Source organism: Mustelus asterias, chromosome 13 (assembly GCF_964213995.1).
Source record: "Mustelus asterias chromosome 13, sMusAst1.hap1.1, whole genome shotgun sequence".
NCBI classification, from domain to species: Eukaryota; Metazoa; Chordata; class Chondrichthyes; order Carcharhiniformes; family Triakidae; genus Mustelus; species Mustelus asterias.
The window spans coordinates 38,183,881-38,202,726 of record NC_135813.1 but is presented as its reverse complement, the minus strand read 5'-3'; the positions used below and the strand labels follow the sequence as shown (position 1 = coordinate 38,202,726).

General features: G+C 45.2%; 1 protein-coding gene across 1 annotated transcript in view; it reads left to right on the top strand.

The window, feature by feature from the left end:
- brinp1 (bone morphogenetic protein/retinoic acid inducible neural-specific 1) overlaps positions 1-18,846 on the top strand; it is a 400,353-nt gene that overhangs the window by 367,425 nt on the left and 14,082 nt on the right. The window contains exons 6-7 of the mRNA XM_078227598.1: positions 7,945-8,181; positions 12,180-12,402. Coding sequence (XP_078083724.1) covers positions 7,945-8,181; positions 12,180-12,402 — 460 coding nt within the window. The remainder of the gene's footprint in view (positions 1-7,944; positions 8,182-12,179; positions 12,403-18,846) is intronic.

The window sequence follows — 18,846 nt, the reverse complement described above, 5'->3', positions numbered from 1 at the left end:
TATGTGAGCCTGAAGAATAAAAGCACTCCAATGCTCCCCTTCTGGCAAATCAAAATAATTATATTTTCCTGCAAGCTTCCAGCTATTTCTTTGAAAGTTCTAATGCAGTCGTTCTAAGTACAAAGAGTATATTAACACTCAGAAAAGTAACTTGCAAAAAAGAAACTGATTTGCCACTACCCAAGAGAGACTACATGGCTGCGATCTCATCCGGGGGTTCTGCTGATGCGATTGGACAAAATTTTAATTTACTCAAAGCCCACAGTGCAAACCAGGCCTTGTAGTCCAAGGGATTAAAATTTGAACAGGAATAGACAGGGTAGATTCAGAAAGAATGTTCCCAATGGTGATAGAGTTCAGAACTAGGGGTCATCGCTTGAGGATAAGGACTAAACCTTTTAGAACTGAGGTGAGGAGAAATGTTTTCACCCAGAGGGTGATGAATGTGTGGAATTTGCTACCACAGAATGTAGTTGAGGGCAAAACTGCCTGGCCTTCAAGAAGAGATTAGATGTAGCTCTTGATGCTAAAGGGACCGAGGGATATGGGAGAAAGGATGGATCAGGACATTAAATTTGATGATTAGCCATGATCACGCTGAACGGCGGAGTAGGCTCGAAGGGCTGAATGGCCTATTTCTGCACTGTAAGGGATTTTATGATTTCTATGATTTGGATGAAGAAAGCACTTCAGTGCATTGACTCTCATCTTTCCAAAATACTAGCCCACCATTTGGCCACTGCAGTATCTAGCTTGTGGTTTAAATAAGTTAAGTGATCCTGCTTTTTCAACCAGACAATTCCAATTGTCCACTATCTTCTGTGTGAAGATAGATTTTCCCACAGCTGCCCGATCCAGTGCCTTCCTAACACTGGAACTGGTTTATGTAATGAATGAAACATCTACAGGGTTTGAGGACTCTGGGTCTGTACTCGATGGAGTTTAGGAGGATGAGGAGGGAAAGGAACATAAAAACTAGGAGCAGGAGTAGGCCATCAGGTCCCTCGAGCCTGCTCCGCCATTCAATAAGATCATGGCTGATCTTTTCGTGGACTCAGCTCCACTTACCCGCCCGCTCACCATAACCCTTAATTCCTTTACAATTCTAAAATTTAGCTATCCTTGCCTTAAATACATTCAATGAGGTAGCCTCAACTGCTTCACTGGGCAGGGAATTCCACAGATTCACAACCCTTTGTGTGAAGAAGTTCCTCCTCAACTCAGTCCTAAATCTGCTTCCCCTTATTTTGAGGCTATGTCCCCTAGTTCTAGTTTCACCCGCCAGTGGAAACAACTTCCCTGCTTCTATCTTATCTATTCCCTTCATAATCTTATATGTTTCTATAAAATCTCCCCTCATTCTTCTGAATTCCAATGTGTATAGCCTCAGTCTACTCAGTCTCTCCTCATAAGCCAACCCTCTCAACTCCGGAATCAACCTAGTGAATCTCTTCTGCACCCCCTCCAGTGCCAGTATATCCTTTCTCAAGTAAGGAGACCAAAACTGTACACAGTATTCCAGGTGTGGCCTCACCAGCACCTTATACAGCTGCAACATAATCTCGCTGTTTTTAAACTCCATCCCCCGAGCAATGAAGGACAAAATTCCATTTGCCTTCTTAATTACCTGCTGTACCTGCAAACCAATTCCTTGAGATTCCTGCACAAGGACAAACAGGTCCCTCTGCACAGCAGCATGCTGCAATTTTTTATCATTTAAATAATAGCCCATTTTGCTGTTATTCCTACCAAAATGGATGACCTCACATTTACCAACATTGTACTCCATCTGCTAGACCCTCGCTTAGATTATCTATATCCCTTTGCAGACTTTCAGTGTCCTCTGCTCACTTTGCTCTTCCACCCATCTTAGTGTCATCTGCGAATTTTGACACACTACACTTTGTCCCCAACTCCGAATGATCTATGTAAATTGTAAACAATTGCGGTCCCAACACTGATCCCTGAGGCACACCACTAGTCACTGATTGCCAACCAAAAAACCACCCATTTACCCCCACTCTTTGCTTTCTGTTAGTTAACCAATCCTCTATCCATGCTAATACTGTGCACCTTTATCTTATGTAGCAGTCTTTGGTGCGCCATCTTGTTAAATGCCTTCTGGAAATCCAGATACACCACATCCACAGGTTCCCCATTGTCCACTGCACATGTAATGTTCTCAAAGAATTCCACCAAATTAGTCAAACATGACCTGCCCTTCATGAACCCATGCTGCGTCTTACCAATGGGACAATTTATATCCAGATGTCTCGCTATTTCTTCCTTGATGATAGATTCAAGCATTTTCCCTTCTACTGAAGTTAAGCTAACCGGCCTATAGTTACCTGCCTTTTGTCTACCTCCTTTTTTAAACAGTGGCGTCACATTTGCTGTTTTCCAGTCTGCAGGAACCACCCTAGAGTCCAGCGAATTTTGGTAAATTACCACTAGTGCATTTTCTATTTCTCTCGCCATCTCTTTTAGTACCCTGGGTTGCATTCCATCAGGACCAGGAGACTTGTCTACCTTTAGCCCCATTAACTTGCCCAACACTACCTCTTTCGTGAGAATGATAGTTTAGATCTCATTGAAACTTACAGAATACTGAAAGGCCTGGATAGAGTGGACGTGGAGAAGATGTTTTCAATAGTAGGAGAGACTAGGATCCAATGGCACAGCCTCAGAGTAAAGGGATGACCCTTTAGAACCAAGATGAGGAGGAATTTGTTCAGCCAGAGAGTGGTGAATCTATGGAATTCACTGCCACAGAAGGCTGTGGAGACCAGGTCATTGAGTGTATTTAAGACTGAGATAGATAGGTTCTTGATTGGGAAGGGGATCAAAGGTTACGGGGAAAAGGCGGGAGAATGGGGTTGAGAAACACATCAGCTGTGATTGAATGGCGGAGCAGACTCGATGGGCCAAATGCCCTAATTCTGCTCCTATGTCTAATGGTCCTACAGGAAGATCTCAACTAGATGAGAAAGTGTTGCAATTGGGAAGCAAATTTTTCGAACATTTATGGTTTACGACAAGTAGGGTGTTCAATAATTTGATGTGTCTTCACTGGCAGGCTAAACTTGAGTGACCTAATGACCAAAGGCTAACTGGCATTTGGCTAATTGACATTCCAAGTCACTTCACAGGAGCATATTAAGACAAAACATGACAGCAAGGCACATAAGATAAAAAGGCAGATGACCAAAGGTTTGGTCAAAAGGGTTGGTTCTAGGGATTGTCTTAAAGGAGGAATGCGAGTTGAGAGAAGATGGAGGGTGTTCAGGGAGGGAATTTTCTTTTTTTATTCATTCCTGGGACATGGGCGTCACTGGATGGCCAGCATTTATTGCCCATCCCTAGTTGCCCTGGAGGGCAGTTGGGAGTCAACCACATTGCTGTGGCCCTGGAGTCACATGAAGGCCAGACCGGGTAAGGATCACAGATTCCCTTCCCTAAAGGACATTAGAGAACCAGATGGGTTTTTCCGACAATCGACAATGATTTTATGGTCATCACTAGATTCTTAATTTCATTTTTTTTTATTGAACTCAAATTCCACCATTTGCCCTGGCAGGATCGACCCCAGGTTCCCCGAACATTAGCTGAGTTTCTGGATTAATAGTCTGGCGATAATACCACCAAGCCATCGCCTCCCCATTCCAAAGCCTAGGACCCAGGCAGCTGAAAGAAGAACCACGAATGTGGAGCAATTAAAATTGGTATGGGTCAAAACCCAGAATTGAATGTGTGTTGATATCACGGAGTGTGATGAGGCTGGAGAAGATTACAGAGATAGAGCAGGGGGGACGGTCATGGGGATAGATGAGGAGAAGGAGTTGAAAGCTGAAGCATTGCTTAAATGGCTGCCACTGTAGGTCAGCAAGCAGGCGAGGTGATGGATGAATGGGACTTGATGCGAGTTAGGACATGTTAACAGAGGGTAGAATCTGGGAGAGCAGCCAGGAGTGCATCAGAATCGTCAAGTCTGGAGACAACAAATGGCATGAGAGTTCCAGGAGCAGAGGAACTGAGGCAGGGCAGTGTTGCACCATGTTGCAGAAGTGAAAATAGGTGGTCTTAGTGACGTTGCAGCTATGTCAGGGTCAACTATCTGATTTGATTTATTATTGTCACATGTATTGGAATACATTGAAAAATATTGTTTCTTGTGTGTTACATAGACAAAAACATACTGTTCGTAAAGTACATAGGGGAGAAGGAAAGGAGAGGATGCAGAATATAGTGTTCCAGTCACAGCTAGAGTGTAGAGGAGGATCAGCTTAATATCTGGCATGTCCATTCAAATGTCTGATGGCAGCAGGGAAGAAGCTGTTCTTGAGTCGGTTGGTAGGTGATCTCAGACTTTTGCATCTTTTTCCTGATGGAAGAAAGTGGAAGAGAGTATGCCCGGGGTGCGCGGGGTCCTTGATTATGCTGGCTACTTTCCTGAGACAGCGGCAAGTGTAGAGGGAGTCAGTGGACGGTAGGCTGGTTTTCATGATGGGTTGGGCTACAATGAAACCAAGATTGCAAAGAGACTGTTGTGAGGGAGGCGGAAGGGAGGAAGGGAGTGGAGCTTGTGGTGGGGATTGAAGAAGATGACTTCAGTCTTCCCAATAATCAATTGCCAAATGACAATGGGTGCTGCAAATCCAAACTATGAACAGAGAATGCTGGAAAACACTCAGCAGGGCAGGCAACATCTACAGAAAGAAAAATTGAGTTAATGGAGGGGGAGAGATATTTTAGCTCGAAGGAGGGGAAGATCAGAGGCAGAGGAGATGTTGAATTTTTAAATTATTCAAACTTGACACAAAGTCACCTTCACCTACCCACTCAGGAACTGGGTGATGGACCCCCCCACCTCAGGAAGTTGGTCAGATTATAAAACAATCGTAAGGTGCCTCCATTTTACCTAAGTTTGATTTATGAACCATGAAAAGGAAAATAAAAGTCCTGCATTTTTATAGCACCATTCGTGACCACCGGATGTTCCAAAGCACTATACGGGCAATAAAACAAATGTAAGTATTTCCTCTGTTGTTACAGAGGAAATGCAGCAGCTGATTTATACATAACAAGCCCCCACAAACAGCAATGTGATAGCGATTGGATGTTATATTTTGGTGGTGCTGATTGAGGGATAAGTATTGGCCAGAGCCCCGGGGAGAAATTTGATTATTTTGTTCATTTGTGGGACATGGGGGTCGCTGGATGGACAACGTTATTTGCCCATCCCTAGTTGCCCTTGAACTGAGTGGCTTGCTGGGCCATTTCAGAGGAGCAGCTGAGAATCAACCACATTGCTGTGGCCCTGAAGTCACACGTAGGCCAGACTGGGTAAGGATGGCAGATTTCCTTCCCTAAAGGACATTAATGGACCAGATGGGTTTTTCCGACAATCGACAATGGTTTCATGGTCACCAGTAGATTCTTAACTCCAGATTTTTTTTATTGGGTTCAAATTTCATCATTTGCTGTGGCGGGATTCGAACCTGGGTCCCCAAAATATTAGCTGAGTTTCTGGATTAATAGTCTAGCGATAATACCACTGGGCCATTATCTACCCCTATTCTTCTTCAATAGAATGGTGCTATGGCACCAGAGAGCTGCCACTCAATCTCATTGGCTGGCTGCTTTGAAAGGCAGCACTTGCTGCATAGAAGGGGCCAGAAATCTTTCCCTTAGCCGCTTACAGGAGACTTCTCTGGACACTGGTGACATCCTACCCAGAGGAGTAAGTGCTACCATCTGAGCCACAGCTGATGCATGTTGGCTGGGTTTCCTGGTTTTTGGATATCCGGCTGGTAAAAAGAGGCAGGAAGGGCTGGATTCCTGAGATAACTGCATTTCCAGCACTGCTTGTGGCTGAAGAGGAACAGGAGGAGTGCATCCCACAGTGCCACAAATATCACTCTTTACACAGCCTGTGATTGGATCCCATGAGATCTGACTGCCTCTTGCCCTCCCCCTCCCCACCCTTGATTAACAATGCCCCCACAACCTATGACTATCCCAGTACTCTGATCTACAGATGTCTGACTGTGATCTCTGACAGCAGTGCCCCCCCCCCCCCCCCCCCACTATGCCCTGCGATCTCCAAATGCCTTCCTCCGTGATTTCCAACCACCTCACTCCCTCTGATCTCCTATCTCTGAAGGTCCTCCACTATAAAGGAGTCAGTGATCTGTGAGTAGAATGTATGGTTATTATTGCACACTGATCCCCCATTTAAGAATAATGTTCTGTCCATCAGAAACACCACTGCATAGGGAGAGGTTTGAACTGCCTTGAAGGCCCCTTGTGGTGACCTACACCACAGTGGCAGATTTGTTACTGATGGGGTTTCGAAGCATTGCAGGGGCAGGTGACGTAATGATTCAGTACATCCTACCCGACACGGCCACGAATTTCCTTCCACTCCCAGGAATTTGAATTTGTCTCCACCCTGATATGTTCTGTTATTATGTTGCTGTGGTATACTCATCAGAAATGTTGCTGTGTCTCTCATGCCCCCTGTCACAGGCTGTATAACTACTAATTCCTGTAATTTGTGCGCTAAGCACAGACTGGATGACCGCATTGTGCAACACCTTCGGCCAGTCCCCAAGCATGACCCCACCCTTCCTGTCGCTCACCATTTCAACGCGAGCACCATGTTCTCATGTCCACATGCCCATCCTTCTTATCCTCTCTTTCAATGCTCCAGTATCCTCACTTCCAGTTCCCTCTGGGACCTCCAGCACATAACTTTGCCTGTGAACATGGTGTTACTCCTGCGGTCCTACTTGCTGTATCACACAGGCACATCAATATGGTCAGTAATACATCCACCCATCCTTTTACCCATTCCCATTTACTGGCATCCACCTTGTGGTAAATTGTTCTGAAGTTCTTTTGTGTTCTCCTTGGACTATCACTTCAATTATTTTTTTACTCTGTCTGGCTAGAACCATCTTATGATTCTTTTAGAGTTAATTTTTTTATTGCCTTGACCATTTAAAGTTTTTCTTAATCTTTTGGCCTTATTAATAATTTCATGTCAAAGGGGTCTCTGATTCTAGATCCCTTGCTGTATAGTTCCAGTGCCTCAGGTGATGGCCAGATTGTCAAATTCAGTTCTTTAAAGGTTTGTATGCTGTGTCCTTTTTCCTTGGCTTATTTCCTATTTCCTCAGACCATTTTTCATCTGCTGCCGTTACCATCTTATTGAGTTTGTCGAGGCAGACTTTACAGTCCAATAAAGTATTCTCGTAATATCTTTGACGCAGAAATCAAATATTCCTATTTGATTCCAGCCATTAACGTAGTTTAATTCTTTGTCTCCTCCTTAAAAAAGAATCCTCCAGCCGTTTACACCGGTGGGATTCTCCAGTCCCTCCGGCAGCACACCGCTGCCCGCGGTTTACCCGCTGGCGTGGGGTGATGTCAATGGGAATTGCTGCTGACCTTTCCTCAGTTATTGAGGCAACTGGTCATTTGCCCCCACACCAACAACAATTTAGTTTAGTTGCAACTTGCATCTTGTTTGAGCTATCTCCGAGTGAGAGAGATTAATGCGACATTATAAAATTGCCAGCCTGTTTGTCCTTCTAAGTATAGCATGCTAACAGAAACTCAAACTGTAATAGAGCTCCAATCAGGAGCCAAGTTGTTACAAATATAAATAAGTGCCCCTTTACCAAGCAGCATCTTCCTGATTAATTTCTGGCAGAATAAATTTCCCTGTTCGGTAGCCACTCATTTCTTGAAATATTCAGTCCTTCTGTGGAATTTAATTGCTCTGAAGAATTGTGTCGTTAAAGGAGATGAGGCATTGTTTCGAGCGCTGCACTGCAGGCATTGCGTCGCTAAGCTGACCAGCGGTTCTGCACTCTGGTGACAGGAACTGAATTAAAATAAAATCAATAATGCTTTTCCCTTTGCTATCTGTTCCTGCAGGTCTCCAGGTTGTTCTTCCTGATTACCTGAGGGAGAAGTTTGTTCAGTCAGCTCTGAGTTACATCATGTGCAATGGAGAGGGTGAATACATCTGCAGAAACAGTCAGTGTGCTTGTCAATGTGCAATGGAATTCCCGCAATGCAACTGCCCCATCACCGACATCCAGCTGATGGAAAATACCCTGGCAGGACTATCCGAGTCCTGGAACACGGCATACAAAGATTTTGAAACTTCAGGTAAATTAAACCAATTGTGGGATTAAAAAGTGCAAATTTTTGAAAAATTGCATGTCACGCAGCTTAGAGGAGCAAGAGCTATTGTGAAGAAAGGCTCTTTCCAGAATCTCCCATTGGCAATTCTTCCTGCGCTTACTTCAAAAGTTTGCTTTTTCTTTCATCTCATGTACTCGAATGTCACAGTCATCTCACTAATGTCACAGCAGCCAGAGTGGTGTGGTAACTGTGACAGTTCTGGATTTTTTCCAAGAAATAAGCCTTTGCAAAAAAAAATCCCTGAGCAAGCGACAAGAGTCCTTAATTTAATGACCACAGTGATTGATTTTTGTCTTTTCGTTCCCTTTCAAGTGATGTATGGGTTCACAAATCGAGCAAACCCTGATGCTCCCTTGTGACTTGGTGGTAAATGCATCAAGTTCAATCCTTTGTCTGTCCTGATTGGACTTGCGGCAGCAATTAAAATCCAACGGTTGACCGTGACACTCCATTCAGGGCTGGGGGAACAGCCAGCCATGTTGCATGTCCCTGATCATCATCCAGTGATCCTTATTAAAAAGAGGGTGTTTAAATGTTTCCCAAGCCAGATGCTGAAGCACGTAGAATGACACAAATCATTTTCTTGATGCTTTGTCTTATTATAGAATGCAGCATGTCTGCTCCTACCCACGAATCAAATGTCCCAGCAGTCTCACTTATAAGTGCCCTGCATACTTAATTAAATGATGTGGAGATGCCGGCATTGAACTGGGGTGGGCACAGTACAAAGTCCCGCAACACCAGGTTAAAGTCCAACAGGTTTATTTGGGTTCACTCCAAATTAACCTGTTGGACTATAACCTGGTGTTGTGAGACTTCTTACAGTACTTAATTAAACAATGTGTACCTTGACAATACAATGAACATGCCATTAACAGGGTGCAAATGCAGATATTGGGGTTGTGCAAGATGAGGCTTGACGATGATGTCCTCTCCCCTCTTTGAGTAATTGGCCAACACTCACTGTACACTCATGGATACTTGGAAGGGGGACTGACAGATTTATAACTCCATCATCCAGAAGAGAACGAGATAAGAAAATGAGAGCGCATCTCATTTAATTTAGGTCATGGCTAACACTGGCATAGTCACTTATGTCATTGGTGCTGATAATTTATTGGCTTCCCACATTCATGAAGCAATAAGTCACTGCTCCAAAATACTAAGGGGGGAATTCTCCCGTTCTGCCCGCCACGGGACTAGTAGCAGGCGGGGGTGGACCACACGGAGGTCCATCGACCTCAGGCGGGATTCTCCGGTTTTGGGGCGAGCACGTCCGGAGAATCCCACCCTTAGTTATTTATTGTACCGAGGCAAGATATCCCAATGGCAGCTAAGAATGTTATGATAACCAGACTGCAACCACAGAATTGCGAATGGATTATCTGACTCTGCGGGTCCTTTTCCTTTCAACAATGAATTCAGAAGTTGTGAAGAGAATAAATCCAAATATCTGGTATCCTGCGTTGTGCCACTGTGGTGGGACAGGAACCCATACCCGTGGTTAGTTCTCTACCTGGGTCCTGGCCTCAGATGTGAGTGTTTCTTTCAGGCCCCTTGCCTACTTTTCACTTGTCCCTAAACACTTCATCATTCCTCCTCAAAGTCTGTCTCTTTACACATACCTGAGACTAAAACTAAGCTTCAGTAGAGCTTCAGACCAAAACTTCCTCCTCTGTGCAACATCTGTGAGGAAATCACTGTTTTCCTCGTTTCCATGTCTTAAACTTCCACAAGCTGCCCTGCTGCTGCTGAAAGTCCACTTTCATCCTTGGGATTCTTTGTGCAAAAACGAACACACTGTGAATAGAAGAAAGAAGGAACTTGCATTTATATGCAGCCTTTTATGATCTATTTCAAAACTCTACAGTCAATTAAGTTCTTCTGATGCGATCTAGTGTGCACGCAGCCAGATCCCAAAAATCAGAGTTTGCACGTTCTCCCCGTGTCTGCGTGGGTTTCCTCCAGGTGCTCCGGTTTCCTCCCACATGCCAAAGGTGCGTGGGTTGGGTTGATTGGCCATGCTAAATTGCCCCTTGGTGTCAGGGGAATTATCATAGAATCGTAGAATCCCTACAGTGCAGAAGGAGCCATTCGGCCCATCAAGTCTGCACCGACCACAATCCCACCCAGCCCCATCCCCACAACTCCATGCATTTACCCTAGCTAGTCCCCCTGACTCCAAGGGGCAATTTAGCATGGCTAATCCACCTAACCTGCACATCTTTGGACTGTGGAAGGAAACCGGAGCACCCGGAGGAAACCCACGCAGACACGAGGAGAATGTGCAAACTCCACACAGACAGTGACCCGAGCTGGGAATTGAACCCGGGTCGCTGGCGTCGTGAGGCAGCAGTGCTAACCACTGTGCCACCATGCCACCCACAGCGGAATGAATGTGTGGGGTTATGGGAATAGGGCCTGGGTGGGATTGTGGTCTGTACAGACATGATGGGCCGAATGGTCTCTTTCTGTACTGTAGGGATTCTATGCCATACATCAATTTTATTAGTATAAAATACAAAACAAAAATTACCTGTACAATTCGGCTGGGCACTGCATTGACACAGGTAGAGACAAACCAGTTATCCCCTTTGCCACTTGCATGTTGGCCTATTCCTAAGCTTTGAGTGATCCTTGAACCACCCAAGCTGACTTGACCCTAACTGTCCGGCCCAAAATCCGACACGGCTTCCGTCCCAAGGTTACTTTCTTGGAGGCACTGTACCTGTAGATGGTGCTCCCAAATGCCCAGTCATGACTCAGAGAGAAACAAGATAACTGAATTCTGGAAACTGGAACAATGCGTGTGGAGTCTTACATCTGAATGAAATGTTCCTGAAATGGTGAGAATACATCATCACAGTTGACATTTCAAATTGGAAGGTGGTTACCCAAACCAGTGAAGACAGATCTCTATCAGGGCTATTGTGCTTAAAGTTGGAGTGCATTATAAGTGACGTCAGATGATGTAATTGGAACAAGATGGTAGAAGGCTCTAATGGAGTCTTGCTGAAGTCCCCCTCTGTAAGTAGTCAATGAATACTCAAGTGTGCGATGGCATAGTTTCCAGCTCCCTTCAGTCGAAGACACCCCCAAGCCTGGTGGTGATAATAATGCACCCGACACAGTGTCGAGATCACACTCAACATTTGCTGTTGTTATGGCATGATGCTAAGATTTTAAAGTGAGCCCGGAATATGTGGCACTATGATGATTTGGCATGATGTTAACATGCTGTTGCAAATTCCAGCAAATGGCCACACCTGCGACACAACCTTGATTTGGGCGGCAGGGTGGCACAGTGGTTAGCACTGCTGCCTCACAGCACCAGGGACCCTGGTTCGATTCCTGGCTTGGGTCACTATCTATGCGGAGTCTGCACGTTCTCCCCGTGTCTGCGTGGGTTTCCTCCGGGTGCTCCAAAAAACCTGCTGGTTAAGTGCATTGGCCATGCTAAATTCTCCCTCAGTGTACCTGAACAAGTGCCGGAGTGTGGCGACTAGGGGATTTTCACAGTAACTTCATTGCAGTGTTAATGTAAGCCTACTTGTGACACTAATAAACTTTATTTGCTTCCCAGACACCTAACTTTGCAATAAAGAGTCTCACCGTGAAAATACCAGATCTTGAATGCTGCAGCATCCTCAGCACTGCATTCAACTCATTTCCGAATCAGAAACGTAGACCGGAATTTTCCGGCCATTCCCGCTGACGGGACCTTCCGGTCTTGCCGATGGCAACCCCCGCTGCAGGTTTCCTGGCTGTGTGCAGGTGTATAAAGCGGGAGCCCCATTGACGGTGGAGGGACCAGAAGATTTTGTGGCCAGCCAATGGAGGGTTGCTGCCTCCACCCCCGTGAGACATGCCATTGGGGGGGGGGAAGGGTATGTGAAGAGGGATTCTCCTATGTCACTGAGGAACTTCCCGTTTAATGCCCCGTCTGTCCCTATTTCTTCCAGATGAGTTCAAGTCATTCTTGAAGCGTTTGCCCACCACACATTTCCTGACGGTGGGGAGTGTCCATCAGCTCTGGGGCAATGACTGGGATCTTCAGGCACGGTACAAAATGCTCCAGAGCTCTGTGGAGACATTGAAGCTTAAAATCCAACGCACTGCCCGCAAGCTCTTCAGCCTCAGTATCCGCTGCCGTCACAACCCCAACCACCAGATGCCTCGAGAAAGGTAAGAGAGACATGAAGTGAAGGTAGAGTCGTGTTGGTGCGGCGGGGGAGGGGGGGTGGAGTGGGGGAGCGGGTGTATAATCTTTTGGTAATGGGACAGCATTGACATTTTGTACTCTGGTATCACAACATCCAGAGTGTGCCACGATAACCCACAGCACTGGAAAGCCCCCCCAGTAAGCAGGCGGGATGAGATTGTATCTCTTGATTTCCTCCAGCTTCTCCCGCTCTGACAAGAATGTTCTTACATTCACCAGAAATTCAACATATTTCACCAGCAGTTCGGAATAAAGTCCAATTGGGCAACTGAACAAAATATTGAAGCTACTGCAGTATAGCGCACGAGAAAGTCTGAGAAAACTATTTCCTTTGTGTACTCGTAACGGAGATATCTCATTCTATTGGCTAGCATGGTGGCACAGTGGTTAGCACTGCTGCCTCAACAGCTCCAGGGACCTGGGTTCAATTCCCGGCTTGGTCACTGTCTGTGTGGAGTTTGCACATTCTCCCCATGTCTGTGTGGGTTTCCTCCGGGTGCTCCAGTTTCCTGTGGAGGAAAGCCACACAGACACAGGGAAAACATGGTGTGCAAACTCCACACAGTCACCTGAGGCCAGAATTGAAGCCGGGTTCCTGGGCTGTGAGGCAGCAGTGCTAACCACTGTGCCACCCACTCTTAAGAAGTCTCACAACACCAGGTTAAAGTCCAACAGGTTTATTTGGTAGCACAAGCCACTAGCTTTCAGAGCGCTGCCTCTTCATCAGGTGAGTGGGAGTTCTGTTCACAAACAGGGCATATAAAGACACAAACTCAATTTACAAAATAATGGTTGGAATGCGAGTCTTTACAGGTCTTTACAGGTCTTTACAGTCTTAAAGGTACAGACAATGTGAGTGGAGAGAGGGTTAAGCGCAGGTTAAAGAGATGTGTATTGTCTCCAGCCAAGACAGTTAATGAGATTTTGCAAGCCCAGGCAAGTCATGGGGGTTACAAATAGTGTGAATCTGGCATTGACACACCTCCTGATGGCTTGGGCATACATGTCAAGTCGAGGGCAGCGGCCTGCCGGAGGAGTCCAATTCGACTCTTTCCTCTTCAGCTGCTGCACCGCAGATCTCTCTGTCGGCTGTTCCGGTTCATTGGCTGTCTCAGTGTGTTCGCTGTTGGTCTCTTGGGGTTTGTGGAAGAACTTCCGCAGCCTCATTCGCCTGACAAATTCCTCTGTGTCTGCTGCGAGACTGATGGGGTCTATTTTGGTGGCGGGACAGAAATTGAGCCCTTGGCTGAGAACTTCGATTTCATCTGGTTGAAGTGTATAGTCCGACAAGTTGACAATAGACTTCCCTGCAGTGGTACAGTTTTCTACTGTGGTACCGGGGGAGGCTTGGTTGCTGCTGGTGGTGATGCCGAGTTTCTCAAGTTTCCTGTTCTTGGTGTGCATGTAGATGGTGTAGTTCCTTTGTCTCGTCTGCTTGGCAGAGTTTCGCAGCTGGTCTGTGTCCTGAGCACAAGTTGAGAATATGGACTCTATCTTGGTTTCCAGGATGCGGCATTATATGCCCTGTTTGTGAACAGAAGTCACACTCACTTGATGAAGGGGCAGTGCTCCAAAAGCTAGTGGCTTGTGCTAGCAAATAAACCTGTTGGACTTTAACCTGGTGTTGTGAGACTTCTTACTGTGTTTACCCCAGTCCAACGCCGGCATCTCCACATCATGGCCGCCCACTCTAACCAGCACATCTTTCGACTGTGGGAGGGTGGGAGTACGGAGGTGATAAAGGTGCATGCGAGGACACAGGCAGAGAGTTTCAGGTGATCTAAAGTTTAGGGAGGATAGAATATGAGAGGCCAACTAGGAGTCCGTGGGGAGAATTTTACCGTCCCACCCACCGTGGGAATCCGAGTGGGCAAGGGGCGAACCATGGAAAGGTCTATTGACTTCGGACGGGATTTTCCGGGTTTGGGGCGAGTGAGGCCAGAAAATCCCGCCCCATAAGTCTGGATGGAACAAAAGCATGGATGAGAGTTCTAGCTGCAGAAAGGCTAAGGCAGCAGTGGAGATATGTGACAATTTTGAAGTAGAATAGGGGGTCTGAGCGACAGTGTGGATATGTGGTGGAAAGCCCATCTCAAGGTCAAATATGGCACCCAAGATGTGAACAGTCTGGTTTAGCCTCAGACAGTTGCCAGGCAGAGGGATGGAGGTCATGGCAAAGGTGTGGAGTTTGTGATGGGAACTGGAAAATGGGATTAAAATGAACGGCTAGTTTCTTTTTTCTCTTTTTTGCCCAGCACAGACATGATGGGCTGACCATCTGCGCCATAACTTTTCTATGGAATAGTCCTCCATTCCCTGGAGTTTAGAAGAATCAGGGATGATCTCATTAAAACACATAAAGCTCTGAGGTCTTGGCGAAGTAGATGAGGACAGGACATCTCCACTGGCTGAAAAGTCGACAATTAAAGACGATGGTATCAGGATGAGGGGTTTAAAATGAGATGAGGTTTTTTTTAACTCTTGAGAGTTGTGTATCTTTGGACTTCTCTGCTGCAGATAACAATGGAATGCTCAGTCAATGAATATACTCAAGACTGAGATGATGACATTTTTGGATAGACAGGGAATCAGTCGACAAGGGGATAGTATAGGAAAGTGGAATAGAAGTTCAACCATGATCTTTGTGAATGTTGAAGCAGGCTTGATGGGCTGAATGGTCTATTGCTGCTCATTATGTCCTGAAGTACCCTGTATAGCACATATTTGTAAGGCAATGTATCCTTTAATAAGGAGGAGCCAAAGTGGGCCATTCGGCCCCTTGACCCTCGTCTGCCATTCAATTAGATCATGGATGATCTTCTACCTCAACCTTATATCCCTTAATATATTTAATATTAGAAATCTTTTAATCCCTGTCTTGAATATACTCACTGACTAGTCCTCTCAGTCTGCGGTTGAGAATTCCAAAGCTTCACCGCTCTCTGAGCGAAGATATTTCTCTTCATCACAGTCTTAAATGCCCTACCACTTATTCTGAGACTGTGTCCCCTGGTTTTAGATCACCTTCCAGCCAGGGGGGAAAAAAACATCCTTGCACATCCTTTCTTCTACCCTGTCCACCACCAAAAAAGTTTTGTATGCTTCAATGTGATCACCTCTCATTCTTCTAATCTCTGGAGAATACAGGCCAAGGCTCCACATTATCTCCTCAAAGGATAATCCTGCCATTCGAGGGATCAGTCTAGTGAACCTTCATTGCATTCCCTCTTTGACATGTATATGCTTCCTTAGGTAGGGAGTCCAAAGCTTTACACAATCCTCCAGGTGCTATTTCACCAAGGCTCTATCCAATTGCAGCAAGCCTTCTTTACTCCTAAGAATATACCAACAGTCAAGACCAGATGTTACAAAGATAACAAAAAGACAAAATTAAAAGCTCTGTATCTGAATGCACATAGTATTCATAATGAAGTAAATTAATTGATAGCGCACATTGAAGTAAAACAAATCTGACAACCATTATGGAGACCTGGCTTTAGGATGACAAGGATTGGGTCTTGAATATTGAAGGATATATAACATTCAAGAAAAATAGGATGATATGTAAAGGTAGAGGGGTAGCACTGTTAATCAAGGTTGTCTTTAGTGCAATAGCCAGTGACTACCTTGGTTCAGAAGATCAGGATGTAGAATCGATTTGGGTGGAGATGAGGAATAGGAGGGGGATAGAAGTCACTAGTGGGAATGGTCTACAGGACACCTAATAGTAACGCAATGGAGGACAAAGTATTCAAGGAGAAATATTTGATGCTTGTGATGAAGGAACAGCAATAATCATGGGTGATTCTAACCTGCATATAAACTGGAGAAATCAGATTGGCAGTAAAAGCTTGGATGAGGAGTTCATAGAATACTTTTGAGATAGAGCAGCACCTTCTGGAACCAACCAGAGAGCAGGTTATATCAGACTTTGTACTGTGTAATTTGGCAGGGTTAATTAATTATCAGAGTAAAGGCATCCCCAGGTTGTAGCAACTAAAATATGATTGAATTTACATCCAGTTTGAAAGCAAGAAGCGTGGGTCTAAAAATAGTACTTTAAACTTAAATAAGAGCAACTATGTGGATGTAAAAACTGAGCCAGCTGAAGTGAACTGGGATAGAGGCTGGAGGATAGATCAATAAAGAAGCAGTGGCAGACATTTAACGGGATATTTCAGAATACTCAAAGTAAGCCTGTTTCTACAACAAAAAGATTCTAAAGGGAGAACCCATCATCTGTGTTTAACTAAAGAAGTTCTAAGGTTCATTTATTTGTCACAAGTAGGCTTACATTAACACTGCAAACTGTGAAAATCCCCTAGTCGCCACACCCCAGCACCTGTTCGCATACACTGAGGGAGAATTTAGCATGGCCAATGCACCTAACTAGCACGTCTTTGGGACTGTGGGAGGAAACCAGAGCACCCGGAGGAAACCCACGCAGACATGGGGAGAACGTGCAAACTCCACACTGACAGGCTTGGGTCACTGTCTGTGTGGAATTTGCACATTCTCCTCGTGCCTGCGTGGGTTTCCTCCGGGTGCTCCGGTTTCCTCCCACAGTCCAAAGATGTGCGGGTTAGGTTGATTGGCCATGCTAAAATTGCCCCTTAGTGTCCTGGGATGCATAGATTAGAGGAATTAGCGGGTAAAATATGTAGGGATATGGGGGTAGGGCCTGGGTGGGATTGTGGTCGGTGCAGACTCGATGGGCCGAATGGCCTCTTTCTGTACTGTAGGGTTTCTATGATTTCTTCTATGATGACAGTCACTCAAGCCGGGAATCGAACCCAGGTCCCTGGCACTGTGAGGCAGCAGTGCTAACCACTGTGCCACAATCACACTTAAGGAGAGCATACAACTGTACAGAGATGAGTTGCAGGTCAGATGGTTGATCAGAATATAAGGAACCACAGACAACGGCTTAAAGGTGAACCAGCAGAAAGAAGTTAGACTACAAGATGAAGCTAACTAAAATTGTAAAAGCAGATAGCAAAAGTTTCTATTGCTATTGAAAAAGTAAAAGATGAAGTGATGTGAGTGTTTGTCCCATAGAGAGAGGTAATGGGAAGTTAATAGTAGATAATAAGGAAATGGCGATGAAATTAACAAATATTTTGCTTCTGTCTTCGCTGTAGAAAATACAAAAAATATTCAAGTATTAGCTGTAGTTGGAGAGATGGAAGAGAGAGAAGAACTTTGTGAAATTACAATCACAAGGGAAAAGATACTGAGCGAACTGTTGGGTCTATAGGCTGACAAGTCTCTGGGTCCAGAAGGATTTCGTTCTAGGGTTTTAAAAGAGGCGGCTAATAAGGTAGTAGATGCATTGGTGTTAATTTTCCAAATTTCCCTAGATTCTGGAAAGGTTCCACCAGACTGGAAAGTAGCAAATATAACCCTTCTATTCAAGAAGGGAGGGAAACAAAAAATAAGAAACGATAGACCATTTAACTTGACGTATGTCTGGGGAAGGTGTCAGAATCAATGATTTAGGAGGTTATAGCTGGGTACTTAGAAAAACTCAAGGTAATCAGGAAGAGTCAGCATGATTTTCGGGGTGGCACGGTGGCACAGTGGTTAGCACTGCTGCCTCACAGTGCCAGGGACTCGGGTTCGATTCCTGTTACTTGGGTCATTGTCTGTGTGGAGTTTGCACGTTCTCCCCGTGTCTGCGTGGGTTTCCTCCGGGTGCTCTGTTTTCCTCCCACAGTCCAAAGATGTGCGGGTTAGGTTTATTGGCCATGCTAAACTGCCCCTTAGTGTCAGAGGGACGAGCCAGGGTAAATGCATAGGGTTGTGGGGATAGGGCCTGGGTGGGATTGTGGTCAGTGCAGATTTGATGGGCTGAATGACCTCCTTCTGCACTATAAGGATTCTATGATTTTGTGAAAGGGAAATCATGTTTAACCAATTTATTGGAGCTCTTTGAAGGAGTAAAGTGTACTGTGGATAAAGGGGAACCTGTAGATGTGCTACACTTCGATTTCCAGAAGGCATTTGATATGGTGCCACCTCAAAGATCATTACAGAAGATAAATGCTCATGGTAAAAGGACTAACATATTAGCCTGGATAGACAATTGGCCGGCTGGCAAAAAAACAGAGAGCATGCATAAATGGGTCTTTTTCTGGTTGGCAGAATGTGACAAGTGGAGTCCCTTAGTGGGGACTATGCTGGGGCCTCAACTTTTTACAATTTATATCAATGACTTAAATGAAGGGAGCAATGCTATGGTAGCTAAATTTGCAGATGACACAGATAGGTATGAAAGTATGTAGTGAAGCGAACATTAGGAGGTTGCAGGTGGATATAGATAAGTTGAGTGAGTATGCAAAATCTGGCAGATGGAGTATAATGTAGGAAATTGTGAAATTGTTGATTTTAAGCAGGAAGAATAAAGA